We start from the raw sequence: 19,096 nt of genomic DNA, 5'->3' as shown, positions 1-19,096 counted from the left end.
TCATAGGTGCAAATGTTTCAGTTTCCATGTTATCTAACCCCAAGAACACGATGCTCGAGATAAAGAAGAAACAAGTTTTTTATCAAAGTAAATCTTATTTACATTAACAAGAAAAGAAGAAACAAATTTACAATTTCTCAAGCTAGTCCACAAATAAAGTTCCACGAGTCAAAATATCTGAAACCATAAGCTAATTCTTGAAAAAGAAAATCAAAAAATAATTGCAGAAAGTAAACGTATATGCCACCAGTGTGATTAGAAGAACTGAATCTCGTAATCACCACTAATACCGCCAATGCCACCGGAAGAAGAACTCGGGGCAGCGGCAGCGGCAGCAGTAGCTCTCTTTTTCCTTTCTTCCTCGTACTCTGCATCATCTGTCGACAACTCATACCTACATACAAGGCACGAATTTCTCGACCCCAACCATGGTATGATACAATCCTCATGATATCCATGTCCACAAGGCAATTTCTTTACCATTTCTCCAACACCAACTATATCTTTACATACAGCACAAGCCAATGCCTCCGGTTTTGACTTAATCTCCGTGGTTTCTAATGCTTCTACAGAAGCTTTTGATGCGGGAGATGCTCCTCGCCGCCCATCGCTATCAGTTTCGGCCAGGTTTTGCTGCAAAGCTTCATAACCCGCCGTATCTACGTAATCGTCTGGATTCCCAATATACCCTTCTCTTTCAGGCACGGCCAATCGAAACTCAATTGAGTGGTCCTCAAGTGGTGCAGCGGCGGGCATGCCCGTCGGCAACTGATTGGGAGTAGGAAGAGAAATCCCAGGGAGAGTGCTTGGATTTTTTTATTCTTTTTAGCTGGAGAAATTGATATTTCGTCTTCCTCCTCGTTAACGGCGTCGTTTTCCGCTTCTCCGTCTTCTTCGCCTGAGTCGTCCTTACTGTCGTCGTGCCCGTACTCGATTTCCTCATCGCTCGGAGGTTCAAACAAGAAATCCGAAAGCCATTGAGTGGCGACTAGCGAGATGATGTTGTGTTTGGTGACTTATGGGGATTCTCAATTTCAGCTTTTAGGAGAAGGAGCTGCTGTTTTTTTGGACTTTACACACCAGCAGTTGCCTAGTGGCGTTTTGTTGCGCTGCGCGAGACATATTGTGGGTTTTAGCTAAATTAGTAGCTAATTTGCCAACCAAATAATATACTTAAAAAAAATAAAAGATTAGGATCCTGTGTTCCACCTCCCAATTCTACCTCGGTTTTACCCATCGACATTTAGACACGTATTCAATCTTTTCTTTTTCTTTTATTTTTTGGTTTGGACAAGATTTTACTTGTAGTAGTAGTAATTTAAAAATCAATGTACCGTACAACAACCGTTTACTGAAAAAGCACACAGGAAGTGGAAGTGGAATAGCAGAAATCTACCAAACCAATATTGAGAACGCTACGGCTTTCCGGTTCCGAGGGCGGCCATTCTCACGAAATCTCATTAGGAGGAGAGAAGATCATCATCAAGTTCTCGTCTAAAACCTGTTTCTTCACCCCTTTTCATGGGCGGGAGCTAGAATGAAAGCTTCCCAGTTGGCGGCTAGGGCATCAACATTGAGAGTGCACGGGCATTCATCAAGCTAAATGCACAAAATTACAACAACCTAAAATTGTAGTAAAACATGATGCATCTTTACATCAAGTTTCACTTCAAGCTACGGTTGATTTTTATTATTATTATACATAAGAACCAGGAATTCGAACTCAAGAACTTCTTAAAATAAATATCTGCTCTCATCTCCATACAAAGATTCAAAATGAAAACGCATCACACAACAGGAGCAGAAAATGCAAGTCATGAATTTTGCACACAAATAAATAAGTAAATAGGCACTTTACAATCTCGGTGGCCAAGACGCGTTTTCATGCATTAAAACAGCAAAACGCTAATGAGAACTTGAATCCAAGCACACAAGAGATTGTGCAAATCATACGCCTTTCCGCAAATCTCCGACCAAGTATCATGCATTACACTGGGAGCTAGCACAGGCAGCAGCATTGACTGACGTTCAGCAAAGATTCAGCTTGAATACACTGGGGAGATCATTACGGTCAGGGTTTCTAAAGAATACATCAATGTTCTGCATCTGCAGTTTCAATTAAAGGTATAACATCTATTATGCACGCAAAGAACCATCGATGTGAACACTCCTTTAATAGCTGCGGTTTGCCAGACTGAACAAATAAAGATTATTACAAGAAATTAGAAATTAACTGCATTTTATGACATAAGTAAAGCTCCTAAAGCACCCAAATGCACATGTTAAATTGCATACCTCAATAGCATAGCATATCATGTTTAAAATGATATCATTAATTTCATAGGTGCAAATGTTTCAGTTTCCATGTTATCTAACCCCAAGAACACGATGCTCGAGATAAAGAAGAAACAAGTTTTTTATCAAAGTAAATCTTATTTACATTAACAAGAAAAGAAGAAACAAATTTACAATTTCTCAAGCTAGTCCACAAATAAAGTTCCACGAGTCAAAATATCTGAAACCATAAGCTAATTCTTGAAAAAGAAAATCAAAAAATAATTGCAGAAAGTAAACGTATATGCCACCAGTGTGATTAGAAGAACTGAATCTCGTAATCACCACTAATACCGCCAATGCCACCGGAAGAAGAACTCGGGGCAGCGGCAGCGGCAGCAGTAGCTCTCTTTTTCCTTTCTTCCTCGTACTCTGCATCATCTGTCGACAACTCATACCTACATACAAGGCACGAATTTCTCGACCCCAACCATGGTATGATACAATCCTCATGATATCCATGTCCACAAGGCAATTTCTTTACCATTTCTCCAACACCAACTATATCTTTACATACAGCACAAGCCAATGCCTCCGGTTTTGACTTAATCTCCGTGGTTTCTAATGCTTCTACAGAAGCTTTTGATGCGGGAGATGCTCCTCGCCGCCCATCGCTATCAGTTTCGGCCAGGTTTTGCTGCAAAGCTTCATAACCCGCCGTATCTACGTAATCGTCTGGATTCCCAATATACCCTTCTCTTTCAGGCACGGCCAATCGAAACTCAATTGAGTGGTCCTCAAGTGGTGCAGCGGCGGGCATGCCCGTCGGCAACTGATTGGGAGTAGGAAGAGAAATCCCAGGGAGAGTGCTTGGATTTTTTTATTCTTTTTAGCTGGAGAAATTGATATTTCGTCTTCCTCCTCGTTAACGGCGTCGTTTTCCGCTTCTCCGTCTTCTTCGCCTGAGTCGTCCTTACTGTCGTCGTGCCCGTACTCGATTTCCTCATCGCTCGGAGGTTCAAACAAGAAATCCGAAAGCCATTGAGTGGCGACTAGCGAGATGATGTTGTGTTTGGTGACTTATGGGGATTCTCAATTTCAGCTTTTAGGAGAAGGAGCTGCTGTTTTTTTGGACTTTACACACCAGCAGTTGCCTAGTGACGTTTTGTTGCGCTGCGCGAGACATATTGTGGGTTTTAGCTAAATTAGTAGCTAATTTGCCAACCAAATAATATACTTAAAAAAAATAAAAGATTAGGATCCTGTGTTCCACCTCCCAATTCTACCTCGGTTTTACCCATCGACATTTAGACACGTATTCAATCTTTTCTTTTTCTTTTATTTTTTGGTTTGGACAAGATTTTACTTGTAGTAGTAGTAATTTAAAAATCAATGTACCGTACAACAACCGTTTACTGAAAAAGCACACAGGAAGTGGAAGTGGAATAGCAGAAATCTACCAAACCAATATTGAGAACGCTACGGCTTTCCGGTTCCGAGGGCGGCCATTCTCACGAAATCTCATTAGGAGGAGAGAAGATCATCATCAAGTTCTCGTCTAAAACCTGTTTCTTCACCCCTTTTCATGGGCGGGAGCTAGAATGAAAGCTTCCCAGTTGGCGGCTAGGGCATCAACATTGAGAGTGCACGGGCATTCATCAAGCTAAATGCACAAAATTACAACAACCTAAAATTGTAGTAAAACATGATGCATCTTTACATCAAGTTTCACTTCAAGCTACGGTTGATTTTTATTATTATTATACATAAGAACCAGGAATTCGAACTCAAGAACTTCTTAAAATAAATATCTGCTCTCATCTCCATACAAAGATTCAAAATGAAAACGCATCACACAACAGGAGCAGAAAATGCAAGTCATGAATTTTGCACACAAATAAATAAGTAAATAGGCACTTTACAATCTCGGTGGCCAAGACGCGTTTTCATGCATTAAAACAGCAAAACGCTAATGAGAACTTGAATCCAAGCACACAAGAGATTGTGCAAATCATACGCCTTTCCGCAAATCTCCGACCAAGTATCATGCATTACACTGGGAGCTAGCACAGGCAGCAGCATTGACTGACGTTCAGCAAAGATTCAGCTTGAATACACTGGGGAGATCATTACGGTCAGGGTTTCTAAAGAATACATCAATGTTCTGCATCTGCAGTTTCAATTAAAGGTATAACATCTATTATGCACGCAAAGAACCATCGATGTGAACACTCCTTTAATAGCTGCGGTTTGCCAGACTGAACAAATAAAGATTATTACAAGAAATTAGAAATTAACTGCATTTTATGACATAAGTAAAGCTCCTAAAGCACCCAAATGCACATGTTAAATTGCATACCTCAATAGCATAGCATATCATGTTTAAAATGATATCATTAATTTCATAGGTGCAAATGTTTCAGTTTCCATGTTATCTAACCCCAAGAACACGATGCTCGAGATAAAGAAGAAACAAGTTTTTTATCAAAGTAAATCTTATTTACATTAACAAGAAAAGAAGAAACAAATTTACAATTTCTCAAGCTAGTCCACAAATAAAGTTCCACGAGTCAAAATATCTGAAACCATAAGCTAATTCTTGAAAAAGAAAATCAAAAAATAATTGCAGAAAGTAAACGTATATGCCACCAGTGTGATTAGAAGAACTGAATCTCGTAATCACCACTAATACCGCCAATGCCACCGGAAGAAGAACTCGGGGCAGCGGCAGCGGCAGCAGTAGCTCTCTTTTTCCTTTCTTCCTCGTACTCTGCATCATCTGTCGACAACTCATACCTACATACAAGGCACGAATTTCTCGACCCCAACCATGGTATGATACAATCCTCATGATATCCATGTCCACAAGGCAATTTCTTTACCATTTCTCCAACACCAACTATATCTTTACATACAGCACAAGCCAATGCCTCCGGTTTTGACTTAATCTCCGTGGTTTCTAATGCTTCTACAGAAGCTTTTGATGCGGGAGATGCTCCTCGCCGCCCATCGCTATCAGTTTCGGCCAGGTTTTGCTGCAAAGCTTCATAACCCGCCGTATCTACGTAATCGTCTGGATTCCCAATATACCCTTCTCTTTCAGGCACGGCCAATCGAAACTCAATTGAGTGGTCCTCAAGTGGTGCAGCGGCGGGCATGCCCGTCGGCAACTGATTGGGAGTAGGAAGAGAAATCCCAGGGAGAGTGCTTGGATTTTTTTATTCTTTTTAGCTGGAGAAATTGATATTTCGTCTTCCTCCTCGTTAACGGCGTCGTTTTCCGCTTCTCCGTCTTCTTCGCCTGAGTCGTCCTTACTGTCGTCGTGCCCGTACTCGATTTCCTCATCGCTCGGAGGTTCAAACAAGAAATCCGAAAGCCATTGAGTGGCGACTAGCGAGATGATGTTGTGTTTGGTGACTTATGGGGATTCTCAATTTCAGCTTTTAGGAGAAGGAGCTGCTGTTTTTTTGGACTTTACACACCAGCAGTTGCCTAGTGGCGTTTTGTTGCGCTGCGCGAGACATATTGTGGGTTTTAGCTAAATTAGTAGCTAATTTGCCAACCAAATAATATACTTAAAAAAAATAAAAGATTAGGATCCTGTGTTCCACCTCCCAATTCTACCTCGGTTTTACCCATCGACATTTAGACACGTATTCAATCTTTTCTTTTTCTTTTATTTTTTGGTTTGGACAAGATTTTACTTGTAGTAGTAGTAATTTAAAAATCAATGTACCGTACAACAACCGTTTACTGAAAAAGCACACAGGAAGTGGAAGTGGAATAGCAGAAATCTACCAAACCAATATTGAGAACGCTACGGCTTTCCGGTTCCGAGGGCGGCCATTCTCACGAAATCTCATTAGGAGGAGAGAAGATCATCATCAAGTTCTCGTCTAAAACCTGTTTCTTCACCCCTTTTCATGGGCGGGAGCTAGAATGAAAGCTTCCCAGTTGGCGGCTAGGGCATCAACATTGAGAGTGCACGGGCATTCATCAAGCTAAATGCACAAAATTACAACAACCTAAAATTGTAGTAAAACATGATGCATCTTTACATCAAGTTTCACTTCAAGCTACGGTTGATTTTTATTATTATTATACATAAGAACCAGGAATTCGAACTCAAGAACTTCTTAAAATAAATATCTGCTCTCATCTCCATACAAAGATTCAAAATGAAAACGCATCACACAACAGGAGCAGAAAATGCAAGTCATGAATTTTGCACACAAATAAATAAGTAAATAGGCACTTTACAATCTCGGTGGCCAAGACGCGTTTTCATGCATTAAAACAGCAAAACGCTAATGAGAACTTGAATCCAAGCACACAAGAGATTGTGCAAATCATACGCCTTTCCGCAAATCTCCGACCAAGTATCATGCATTACACTGGGAGCTAGCACAGGCAGCAGCATTGACTGACGTTCAGCAAAGATTCAGCTTGAATACACTGGGGAGATCATTACGGTCAGGGTTTCTAAAGAATACATCAATGTTCTGCATCTGCAGTTTCAATTAAAGGTATAACATCTATTATGCACGCAAAGAACCATCGATGTGAACACTCCTTTAATAGCTGCGGTTTGCCAGACTGAACAAATAAAGATTATTACAAGAAATTAGAAATTAACTGCATTTTATGACATAAGTAAAGCTCCTAAAGCACCCAAATGCACATGTTAAATTGCATACCTCAATAGCATAGCATATCATGTTTAAAATGATATCATTAATTTCATAGGTGCAAATGTTTCAGTTTCCATGTTATCTAACCCCAAAAACACGATGCTCGAGATAAAGAAGAAACAAGTTTTTTATCAAAGTAAATCTTATTTACATTAACAAGAAAAGAAGAAACAAATTTACAATTTCTCAAGCTAGTCCACAAATAAAGTTCCACGAGTCAAAATATCTGAAACCATAAGCTAATTCTTGAAAAAGAAAATCAAAAAATAATTGCAGAAAGTAAACGTATATGCCACCAGTGTGATTAGAAGAACTGAATCTCGTAATCACCACTAATACCGCCAATGCCACTGGAAGAAGAACTCGGGGCAGCGGCAGCGGCAGCAGTAGCTCTCTTTTTCCTTTCTTCCTCGTACTCTGCATCATCTGTCGACAACTCATACCTACATACAAGGCACGAATTTCTCGACCCCAACCATGGTATGATACAATCCTCATGATATCCATGTCCACAAGGCAATTTCTTTACCATTTCTCCAACACCAACTATATCTTTACATACAGCACAAGCCAATGCCTCCGATTTTGACTTAATCTCCGTGGTTTCTAATGCTTCTACAGAAGCTTTTGATGCGGGAGATGCTCCTCGCCGCCCATCGCTATCAGTTTCGGCCAGGTTTTGCTGCAAAGCTTCATAACCCGCCGTATCTACGTAATCGTCTGGATTCCCAATATACCCTTCTCTTTCAGGCACGGCCAATCGAAACTCAATTGAGTGGTCCTCAAGTGGTGCAGCGGCGGGCATGCCCGTCGGCAACTGATTGGGAGTAGGAAGAGAAATCCCAGGGAGAGTGCTTGGATTTTTTTATTCTTTTTAGCTGGAGAAATTGATATTTCGTCTTCCTCCTCGTTAACGGCGTCGTTTTCCGCTTCTCCGTCTTCTTCGCCTGAGTCGTCCTTACTGTCGTCGTGCCCGTACTCGATTTCCTCATCGCTCGGAGGTTCAAACAAGAAATCCGAAAGCCATTGAGTGGCGACTAGCGAGATGATGTTGTGTTTGGTGACTTATGGGGATTCTCAATTTCAGCTTTTAGGAGAAGGAGCTGCTGTTTTTTTGGACTTTACACACCAGCAGTTGCCTAGTGGCGTTTTGTTGCGCTGCGCGAGACATATTGTGGGTTTTAGCTAAATTAGTAGCTAATTTGCCAACCAAATAATATACTTAAAAAAAATAAAAGATTAGGATCCTGTGTTCCACCTCCCAATTCTACCTCGGTTTTACCCATCGACATTTAGACACGTATTCAATCTTTTCTTTTTCTTTTATTTTTTGGTTTGGACAAGATTTTACTTGTAGTAGTAGTAATTTAAAAATCAATGTACCGTACAACAACCGTTTACTGAAAAAGCACACAGGAAGTGGAAGTGGAATAGCAGAAATCTACCAAACCAATATTGAGAACGCTACGGCTTTCCGGTTCCGAGGGCGGCCATTCTCACGAAATCTCATTAGGAGGAGAGAAGATCATCATCAAGTTCTCGTCTAAAACCTGTTTCTTCACCCCTTTTCATGGGCGGGAGCTAGAATGAAAGCTTCCCAGTTGGCGGCTAGGGCATCAACATTGAGAGTGCACGGGCATTCATCAAGCTAAATGCACAAAATTACAACAACCTAAAATTGTAGTAAAACATGATGCATCTTTACATCAAGTTTCACTTCAAGCTACGGTTGATTTTTATTATTATTATACATAAGAACCAGGAATTCGAACTCAAGAACTTCTTAAAATAAATATCTGCTCTCATCTCCATACAAAGATTCAAAATGAAAACGCATCACACAACAGGAGCAGAAAATGCAAGTCATGAATTTTGCACACAAATAAATAAGTAAATAGGCACTTTACAATCTCGGTGGCCAAGACGCGTTTTCATGCATTAAAACAGCAAAACGCTAATGAGAACTTGAATCCAAGCACACAAGAGATTGTGCAAATCATACGCCTTTCCGCAAATCTCCGACCAAGTATCATGCATTACACTGGGAGCTAGCACAGGCAGCAGCATTGACTGACGTTCAGCAAAGATTCAGCTTGAATACACTGGGGAGATCATTACGGTCAGGGTTTCTAAAGAATACATCAATGTTCTGCATCTGCAGTTTCAATTAAAGGTATAACATCTATTATGCACGCAAAGAACCATCGATGTGAACACTCCTTTAATAGCTGCGGTTTGCCAGACTGAACAAATAAAGATTATTACAAGAAATTAGAAATTAACTGCATTTTATGACATAAGTAAAGCTCCTAAAGCACCCAAATGCACATGTTAAATTGCATACCTCAATAGCATAGCATATCATGTTTAAAATGATATCATTAATTTCATAGGTGCAAATGTTTCAGTTTCCATGTTATCTAACCCCAAGAACACGATGCTCGAGATAAAGAAGAAACAAGTTTTTTATCAAAGTAAATCTTATTTACATTAACAAGAAAAGAAGAAACAAATTTACAATTTCTCAAGCTAGTCCACAAATAAAGTTCCACGAGTCAAAATATCTGAAACCATAAGCTAATTCTTGAAAAAGAAAATCAAAAAATAATTGCAGAAAGTAAACGTATATGCCACCAGTGTGATTAGAAGAACTGAATCTCGTAATCACCACTAATACCGCCAATGCCACCGGAAGAAGAACTCGGGGCAGCGGCAGCGGCAGCAGTAGCTCTCTTTTTCCTTTCTTCCTCGTACTCTGCATCATCTGTCGACAACTCATACCTACATACAAGGCACGAATTTCTCGACCCCAACCATGGTATGATACAATCCTCATGATATCCATGTCCACAAGGCAATTTCTTTACCATTTCTCCAACACCAACTATATCTTTACATACAGCACAAGCCAATGCCTCCGGTTTTGACTTAATCTCCGTGGTTTCTAATGCTTCTACAGAAGCTTTTGATGCGGGAGATGCTCCTCGCCGCCCATCGCTATCAGTTTCGGCCAGGTTTTGCTGCAAAGCTTCATAACCCGCCGTATCTACGTAATCGTCTGGATTCCCAATATACCCTTCTCTTTCAGGCACGGCCAATCGAAACTCAATTGAGTGGTCCTCAAGTGGTGCAGCGGCGGGCATGCCCGTCGGCAACTGATTGGGAGTAGGAAGAGAAATCCCAGGGAGAGTGCTTGGATTTTTTTATTCTTTTTAGCTGGAGAAATTGATATTTCGTCTTCCTCCTCGTTAACGGCGTCGTTTTCCGCTTCTCCGTCTTCTTCGCCTGAGTCGTCCTTACTGTCGTCGTGCCCGTACTCGATTTCCTCATCGCTCGGAGGTTCAAACAAGAAATCCGAAAGCCATTGAGTGGCGACTAGCGAGATGATGTTGTGTTTGGTGACTTATGGGGATTCTCAATTTCAGCTTTTAGGAGAAGGAGCTGCTGTTTTTTTGGACTTTACACACCAGCAGTTGCCTAGTGACGTTTTGTTGCGCTGCGCGAGACATATTGTGGGTTTTAGCTAAATTAGTAGCTAATTTGCCAACCAAATAATATACTTAAAAAAAATAAAAGATTAGGATCCTGTGTTCCACCTCCCAATTCTACCTCGGTTTTACCCATCGACATTTAGACACGTATTCAATCTTTTCTTTTTCTTTTATTTTTTGGTTTGGACAAGATTTTACTTGTAGTAGTAGTAATTTAAAAATCAATGTACCGTACAACAACCGTTTACTGAAAAAGCACACAGGAAGTGGAAGTGGAATAGCAGAAATCTACCAAACCAATATTGAGAACGCTACGGCTTTCCGGTTCCGAGGGCGGCCATTCTCACGAAATCTCATTAGGAGGAGAGAAGATCATCATCAAGTTCTCGTCTAAAACCTGTTTCTTCACCCCTTTTCATGGGCGGGAGCTAGAATGAAAGCTTCCCAGTTGGCGGCTAGGGCATCAACATTGAGAGTGCACGGGCATTCATCAAGCTAAATGCACAAAATTACAACAACCTAAAATTGTAGTAAAACATGATGCATCTTTACATCAAGTTTCACTTCAAGCTACGGTTGATTTTTATTATTATTATACATAAGAACCAGGAATTCGAACTCAAGAACTTCTTAAAATAAATATCTGCTCTCATCTCCATACAAAGATTCAAAATGAAAACGCATCACACAACAGGAGCAGAAAATGCAAGTCATGAATTTTGCACACAAATAAATAAGTAAATAGGCACTTTACAATCTCGGTGGCCAAGACGCGTTTTCATGCATTAAAACAGCAAAACGCTAATGAGAACTTGAATCCAAGCACACAAGAGATTGTGCAAATCATACGCCTTTCCGCAAATCTCCGACCAAGTATCATGCATTACACTGGGAGCTAGCACAGGCAGCAGCATTGACTGACGTTCAGCAAAGATTCAGCTTGAATACACTGGGGAGATCATTACGGTCAGGGTTTCTAAAGAATACATCAATGTTCTGCATCTGCAGTTTCAATTAAAGGTATAACATCTATTATGCACGCAAAGAACCATCGATGTGAACACTCCTTTAATAGCTGCGGTTTGCCAGACTGAACAAATAAAGATTATTACAAGAAATTAGAAATTAACTGCATTTTATGACATAAGTAAAGCTCCTAAAGCACCCAAATGCACATGTTAAATTGCATACCTCAATAGCATAGCATATCATGTTTAAAATGATATCATTAATTTCATAGGTGCAAATGTTTCAGTTTCCATGTTATCTAACCCCAAGAACACGATGCTCGAGATAAAGAAGAAACAAGTTTTTTATCAAAGTAAATCTTATTTACATTAACAAGAAAAGAAGAAACAAATTTACAATTTCTCAAGCTAGTCCACAAATAAAGTTCCACGAGTCAAAATATCTGAAACCATAAGCTAATTCTTGAAAAAGAAAATCAAAAAATAATTGCAGAAAGTAAACGTATATGCCACCAGTGTGATTAGAAGAACTGAATCTCGTAATCACCACTAATACCGCCAATGCCACCGGAAGAAGAACTCGGGGCAGCGGCAGCGGCAGCAGTAGCTCTCTTTTTCCTTTCTTCCTCGTACTCTGCATCATCTGTCGACAACTCATACCTACATACAAGGCACGAATTTCTCGACCCCAACCATGGTATGATACAATCCTCATGATATCCATGTCCACAAGGCAATTTCTTTACCATTTCTCCAACACCAACTATATCTTTACATACAGCACAAGCCAATGCCTCCGGTTTTGACTTAATCTCCGTGGTTTCTAATGCTTCTACAGAAGCTTTTGATGCGGGAGATGCTCCTCGCCGCCCATCGCTATCAGTTTCGGCCAGGTTTTGCTGCAAAGCTTCATAACCCGCCGTATCTACGTAATCGTCTGGATTCCCAATATACCCTTCTCTTTCAGGCACGGCCAATCGAAACTCAATTGAGTGGTCCTCAAGTGGTGCAGCGGCGGGCATGCCCGTCGGCAACTGATTGGGAGTAGGAAGAGAAATCCCAGGGAGAGTGCTTGGATTTTTTTATTCTTTTTAGCTGGAGAAATTGATATTTCGTCTTCCTCCTCGTTAACGGCGTCGTTTTCCGCTTCTCCGTCTTCTTCGCCTGAGTCGTCCTTACTGTCGTCGTGCCCGTACTCGATTTCCTCATCGCTCGGAGGTTCAAACAAGAAATCCGAAAGCCATTGAGTGGCGACTAGCGAGATGATGTTGTGTTTGGTGACTTATGGGGATTCTCAATTTCAGCTTTTAGGAGAAGGAGCTGCTGTTTTTTTGGACTTTACACACCAGCAGTTGCCTAGTGACGTTTTGTTGCGCTGCGCGAGACATATTGTGGGTTTTAGCTAAATTAGTAGCTAATTTGCCAACCAAATAATATACTTAAAAAAAATAAAAGATTAGGATCCTGTGTTCCACCTCCCAATTCTACCTCGGTTTTACCCATCGACATTTAGACACGTATTCAATCTTTTCTTTTTCTTTTATTTTTTGGTTTGGACAAGATTTTACTTGTAGTAGTAGTAATTTAAAAATCAATGTACCGTACAACAACCGTTTACTGAAAAAGCACACAGGAAGTGGAAGTGGAATAGCAGAAATCTACCAAACCAATATTGAGAACGCTACGGCTTTCCGGTTCCGAGGGCGGCCATTCTCACGAAATCTCATTAGGAGGAGAGAAGATCATCATCAAGTTCTCGTCTAAAACCTGTTTCTTCACCCCTTTTCATGGGCGGGAGCTAGAATGAAAGCTTCCCAGTTGGCGGCTAGGGCATCAACATTGAGAGTGCACGGGCATTCATCAAGCTAAATGCACAAAATTACAACAACCTAAAATTGTAGTAAAACATGATGCATCTTTACATCAAGTTTCACTTCAAGCTACGGTTGATTTTTATTATTATTATACATAAGAACCAGGAATTCGAACTCAAGAACTTCTTAAAATAAATATCTGCTCTCATCTCCATACAAAGATTCAAAATGAAAACGCATCACACAACAGGAGCAGAAAATGCAAGTCATGAATTTTGCACACAAATAAATAAGTAAATAGGCACTTTACAATCTCGGTGGCCAAGACGCGTTTTCATGCATTAAAACAGCAAAACGCTAATGAGAACTTGAATCCAAGCACACAAGAGATTGTGCAAATCATACGCCTTTCCGCAAATCTCCGACCAAGTATCATGCATTACACTGGGAGCTAGCACAGGCAGCAGCATTGACTGACGTTCAGCAAAGATTCAGCTTGAATACACTGGGGAGATCATTACGGTCAGGGTTTCTAAAGAATACATCAATGTTCTGCATCTGCAGTTTCAATTAAAGGTATAACATCTATTATGCACGCAAAGAACCATCGATGTGAACACTCCTTTAATAGCTGCGGTTTGCCAGACTGAACAAATAAAGATTATTACAAGAAATTAGAAATTAACTGCATTTTATGACATAAGTAAAGCTCCTAAAGCACCCAAATGCACATGTTAAATTGCATACCTCAATAGCATAGCATATCATGTTTAAAATGATATCATTAATTTCATAGGTGCAAATGTTTCAGTTTCCATGTTATCTAACCCCAAAACACGATGCTCGAGATAAAGAAGAAACAAGTTTTTTATCAAAGTAAATCTTATTTACATTAACAAGAAAAGAAGAAACAAATTTACAATTTCTCAAGCTAGTCCACAAATAAAGTTCCACGAGTCAAAATATCTGAAACCATAAGCTAATTCTTGAAAAAGAAAATCAAAAAATAATTGCAGAAAGTAAACGTATATGCCACCAGTGTGATTAGAAGAACTGAATCTCGTAATCACCACTAATACCGCCAATGCCACCGGAAGAAGAACTCGGGGCAGCGGCAGCGGCAGCAGTAGCTCTCTTTTTCCTTTCTTCCTCGTACTCTGCATCATCTGTCGACAACTCATACCTACATACAAGGCACGAATTTCTCGACCCCAACCATGGTATGATACAATCCTCATGATATCCATGTCCACAAGGCAATTTCTTTACCATTTCTCCAACACCAACTATATCTTTACATACAGCACAAGCCAATGCCTCCGGTTTTGACTTAATCTCCGTGGTTTCTAATGCTTCTACAGAAGCTTTTGATGCGGGAGATGCTCCTCGCCGCCCATCGCTATCAGTTTCGGCCAGGTTTTGCTGCAAAGCTTCATAACCCGCCGTATCTACGTAATCGTCTGGATTCCCAATATACCCTTCTCTTTCAGGCACGGCCAATCGAAACTCAATTGAGTGGTCCTCAAGTGGTGCAGCGGCGGGCATGCCCGTCGGCAACTGATTGGGAGTAGGAAGAGAAATCCCAGGGAGAGTGCTTGGATTTTTTTATTCTTTTTAGCTGGAGAAATTGATATTTCGTCTTCCTCCTCGTTAACGGCGTCGTTTTCCGCTTCTCCGTCTTCTTCGCCTGAGTCGTCCTTACTGTCGTCGTGCCCGTACTCGATTTCCTCATCGCTCGGAGGTTCAAACAAGAAATCCGAAAGCCATTGAGTGGCGACTAGCGAGATGATGTTGTGTTTGGTGACTTATGGGGATTCTCAATTTCAGCTTTTAGGAGAAGGAGCTGCTGCTTTTTTTGGACCTTTACACACCAGCAGTTGCCTAATGACGTTTTGTTGTGCTGCGCGAGACATATTGTGGGTTTTAGCTAAATTAGTAGCTAATTGCCAACCAAATAATATACTTAAAAAAAATAAAAGATTAGGATCCTGTGTTCCACCTCCCAATTCTACCTTCGATTTTACCCATTGACATTTAGCCACATATTCAATCTTTTCTTTTTTTTTTTTTTTTTTTTTTTTTGGTTTGCGCAAGCTTTTACTTGTAGTCGTAGTAATTTAAAAATCAATGTACCGCACAACAATCATTTACTAAAAAAGCACGCTGGAAGTGGAAGTGGAATAACAGAAATCTACCAAACCAATATTGAGAACGCTACGGCTTTCCGGTTCCGGGGGCGGCCATTCTCATGAAATCTCATTAGGAGGAGAGAAAATCATCATCAAGTTCTCGTCTAAAATCTGTTTCTTCACCCCTTTTCATGAGCGGGGGTCAGAATGAAAGCTTCCCAGTTGGCGTCTAGGGCTTCAACATTGAGAGTGCATGGGCATTCATCAAGCTAAATGCACAAAATTACAACACCTGAAAATTGTAGTAAAACATGATGCATATTTACATCAAGTTTCACTTTAAGCTACGGTTGATTTTTATTATTATTAAACATAAGAACCAGGAATTCGAACTCAAGAACTTCTTAAAATAAATATCTGCTCTCATCTCCATACGAAGATTCAAGATGAAAACGCAACACACAACAGGAGCAGAAAATGCAAGTCATGAATTTTGCACACAAATAAATAAGTAAATAGGCACTTTACACTCTCTGTGGCCTAGACGTGCTTTCTTGCATTAAAATAACAAAACGTTAATGAGAACTTGAATCCAAGCATATGACAGCCCCACCTCTCCCTAGGGCGGACCCTAGGGTATCAGCGGACTGCCTACCCAACTCTCGCCGGGGCTCAGTCGATCAAAGTACTAATAACTCAAATGAAACGGTTGAGATATCTTCCAAGCAAGGGAGTGTAACCCTAATTAAACATAATCACTACACCAACAATCCAAAATCTTAGTATACATATAGCAAAAAGTCAACTTACCACTCCACACATAATAATACGAACTCGACCCAGCAAGAACCTGTCTTGAAGAACCAAGTCGATCAGGCAGCGGAAGGATCTATCTTTACCAGGTTATGGAACAATAACTACTTTGCTAGACCTAAAGAGAACCCGTCTCTAAAAACCTAATGGATTGGTTATTGGCTTGAAAGAACAAGATGATGTGATTATCTTGCCTTGAACACCACAAGTATCCAAGCTAAATACTTGATACTGTTCAAGAAGAAACTCAAGTTCCATCAAGGAACTCCATAAAAGGAGACAACTCTCTTTTTATTAATTCATCTTCAATATCATATGTCTAAATAGTTAAATAAAGTTGGCTATTTATAGCCTTACAAGACTCAAAACCCTAATCTAAATTGGAAACAATACAAGCTTTCTTATTTAACTTGACACAACTTCCTAAATAAATTTGGAAGCAATTAACTATTTTCCTAAAACTCTAATTCAATTAGAATAGGAAACTAACTGACTCAATTGGCTTAATTATGGTCAACATGACCTTAGCCTTTATTTCCCTTAATAACTCAAGACTAACTAACAAGTATTGCTAGAAACTTACTTAAATAAATAACAAGAAATAAGCATGACAAATCTTCAATGATTCTTGAACTCGATTGCACCATCAACCATCAATTGAATTTCCTTGAATTTGAAAGGAATCCAAATCTTCATGTTCTCATCAAATAGATATTAATCTGTTAATCTGGATTTTCAGGAAGTGTAATCTAGTAAATGTGTAAGGGGGAGTTATCTTGAGGGGGAGTGGGTACTTACAAACTTTTTGGATGTATTATGTGAGGGGGAGTTTTGATTCAACTATTTTTTTCCCTACATCCATTGTTTTGTTATCATCGAAAAGGGGGAGATTGTTAATTTTAGTCCCTAACTTTTGATGTTTACAAAATAAATGGATGTTACTAATATCTCCTCAAAGATCTGTTCAGAAATGAAGCAAATCAGGTTCAAAGATTAAGTTCAAGTAAAAGAGGCAAAAAGTGATGAAAGCTGTCGGACGCTGGTGAAGACTAGATCGGACGTCCGATAATCATTACGCAACTTCGGACGTATAAAGAACCCCACCACTGGATGTCCGAAGAAATTAAGTCATCCTTCTAAGATCACTGACTTCGATCGGACGCACAACATTAGAGCACCGGACGTCTGATAAACATTGCAACACTTCGGACGCAAAGCATTGGAGGCACTAGACGTCCAAAAGGATTGAAGAATAATTCTCAACTTCACTATCCACTGTCGGACGCAAACATTAAAAGTATCGGACGTCCGAAAGGATTGAAGTAAATTTCTTGAGCTTACTGCCTACTGTCGGACGCAAGAAACAGGTCTACTAGACGTCCGACACTACTAACGGCTAGTTGACTCTTCAACTGCCTTCTATCCGTTAGAAGCATTAATAGAGGAACTTTTTGGTCTCATATAAATAGAGCATGGTCAACCACTTTCCTCCAACTTTTGCACATTAAGACTACAAAAGATCTAAAGTGATTTTAGTGAGAAAATACTCTTCAAAGAAGATTTGTACTCTTGTTTGCGTGAATTTCGTGTAAGCTCTTCTTGTGTGTGAAAAATACTTCAATAGTATAGTTTTGTGAGGGTTATCTGAGTAATTGTAAAACTTTCCAACTTAATCAAGTGTAGATTGGGGTAAAGAGGAAGTGATCCTTCCTTTGTACATATAAATTGGTTGTATTTAACCAACTTGAAGAGGTTTGTTCTATAAAGTGATACTCAAGCTCAAGAGGAGCTTGGAAATACTTGGTTTGCCATTCTTTCTTTTTTACTTACTGTCTTGCAAACATAAATTGATTATCTCTTCTACTCCTAAGCAATCTTGCTTTCTTAATCAATTGTTCATTGTGTGATCATCTAGAAAAGAGGATAAATTTCATATCAAGTTAACAAGTGTATCATAACTTGATTAGTTTTTAAATAACCTAATTCACCCCCCTCTTAGGTTATCTTCGATCCTTACACCTTGATCTTTTTATTGAATCTTAAGTATTAATAGGTCAATTGTCCCTGATTTAGTGGCTTTTGAAAAATGAAGGCCCAACTGTAAATCAGCAATTTGGGCAATTTTTGTTCATTCTTTGTAAAAAAAAAACTAAAGCCAGAAATGGATTTTAAGTGAAAAATAGAGTCTAAAATGATATTTAGGTGCATTTTGGTGACCAACGGCTAGCAACAGTTCGGCAACGACACCACCACCGGCGTTGCCATGGTCATTGGCAAGGAGTTGTAGATGTGGCTAGAGATAGGGAAGAAGGAGGAAAAAAAACAGAGAAAAAGGAAAAAAAGGAAAAGAAAAGAAGAGAAGTAGGCTTGTGTTTATTTTTTAGAGTCATACCCAATGTTTTTATTATATTTAAGTTTATATATGTTTCAATTGAGTTTGCTTGTTCTTTTAATAAAGTGGTTTGCATATTTTTTTCTTTGCGGTAGAAATAGTGTGGCCGAAACACTACGAATAGCCCAAAAATTGTTTCTTTGTATCTTCCTAGAATTAGAAAATTGATTCTACAATTTGACCCCTAAACTTTGGTATAATTTTTCTATGATCCAAAATTATTAGAATTCTTTCATTTATGTCCTTATTTGAATTGCATTTTGGCACCTAAACTTTATGTTTCTTTAATTTTGACCTCTAATCTTTTCAAAAATTATGTTTTAACCTAAAAAACTTTCTAATTTTTGTAATTTAGCGTCTAAGAGATTTTTGATTTCACAATTATATTTGTTTCCTTTCTTTATTTGTTAATTATGCTTCACTTAAATGCATTGAATTTGTAAATTTTAAGTGTTTTAAGATTATTTACATTTTTTGGCATAAGCAGGTGGATTTAGTACATGTCAACATTTTTTAATATATTT

General features: G+C 39.4%; 7 protein-coding genes across 7 annotated transcripts; all 7 read right to left on the bottom strand.

Annotated features, from left to right (window-relative positions):
- Positions 1 to 255: 255 nt before the first annotated feature.
- Positions 256 to 756, bottom strand: LOC113771221 (E3 ubiquitin-protein ligase CIP8-like). The gene has a single exon (XM_027315830.1). It carries the CDS (start codon positions 754 to 756, stop codon positions 256 to 258), a length of 501 nt encoding a protein of 166 aa, XP_027171631.1.
- Positions 757 to 2,593: 1,837 nt separating this feature from the next.
- LOC113771220 (E3 ubiquitin-protein ligase CIP8-like) lies at positions 2,594 to 3,094 on the bottom strand. The gene has a single exon (XM_027315829.1). The coding sequence runs from the start codon at positions 3,092 to 3,094 to the stop codon at positions 2,594 to 2,596; it is 501 nt and encodes a 166-aa protein (XP_027171630.1).
- A 1,837-nt stretch (positions 3,095 to 4,931) lies between these two features.
- LOC113771218 (E3 ubiquitin-protein ligase CIP8-like) lies at positions 4,932 to 5,432 on the bottom strand. The gene has a single exon (XM_027315828.1). The coding sequence runs from the start codon at positions 5,430 to 5,432 to the stop codon at positions 4,932 to 4,934; it is 501 nt and encodes a 166-aa protein (XP_027171629.1).
- A 1,837-nt stretch (positions 5,433 to 7,269) lies between these two features.
- LOC113771217 (E3 ubiquitin-protein ligase CIP8-like) lies at positions 7,270 to 7,770 on the bottom strand. Its single transcript, XM_027315827.1, has one exon. The coding sequence runs from the start codon at positions 7,768 to 7,770 to the stop codon at positions 7,270 to 7,272; it is 501 nt and encodes a 166-aa protein (XP_027171628.1).
- Positions 7,771 to 9,607: 1,837 nt separating this feature from the next.
- On the bottom strand, positions 9,608 to 10,108 carry LOC113771216 (E3 ubiquitin-protein ligase CIP8-like). Its single transcript, XM_027315826.1, has one exon. It carries the CDS (start codon positions 10,106 to 10,108, stop codon positions 9,608 to 9,610), a length of 501 nt encoding a protein of 166 aa, XP_027171627.1.
- A 1,837-nt stretch (positions 10,109 to 11,945) lies between these two features.
- LOC113771215 (E3 ubiquitin-protein ligase CIP8-like) lies at positions 11,946 to 12,446 on the bottom strand. Its single transcript, XM_027315825.1, has one exon. It carries the CDS (start codon positions 12,444 to 12,446, stop codon positions 11,946 to 11,948), a length of 501 nt encoding a protein of 166 aa, XP_027171626.1.
- A 1,836-nt stretch (positions 12,447 to 14,282) lies between these two features.
- LOC113771214 (E3 ubiquitin-protein ligase CIP8-like) lies at positions 14,283 to 14,783 on the bottom strand. Its single transcript, XM_027315824.1, has one exon. It carries the CDS (start codon positions 14,781 to 14,783, stop codon positions 14,283 to 14,285), a length of 501 nt encoding a protein of 166 aa, XP_027171625.1.
- Between the last annotated feature and the right edge of the window lie 4,313 nt (positions 14,784 to 19,096).

Source organism: Coffea eugenioides, chromosome 5 (genome assembly GCF_003713205.1).
Source record: "Coffea eugenioides isolate CCC68of chromosome 5, Ceug_1.0, whole genome shotgun sequence".
Lineage (NCBI taxonomy): Eukaryota > Viridiplantae > Streptophyta > Magnoliopsida > Gentianales > Rubiaceae > Coffea > Coffea eugenioides.
Note: the sequence above shows the minus strand (reverse complement) of the source record. Positions and strands in the feature narration are given on the sequence as shown.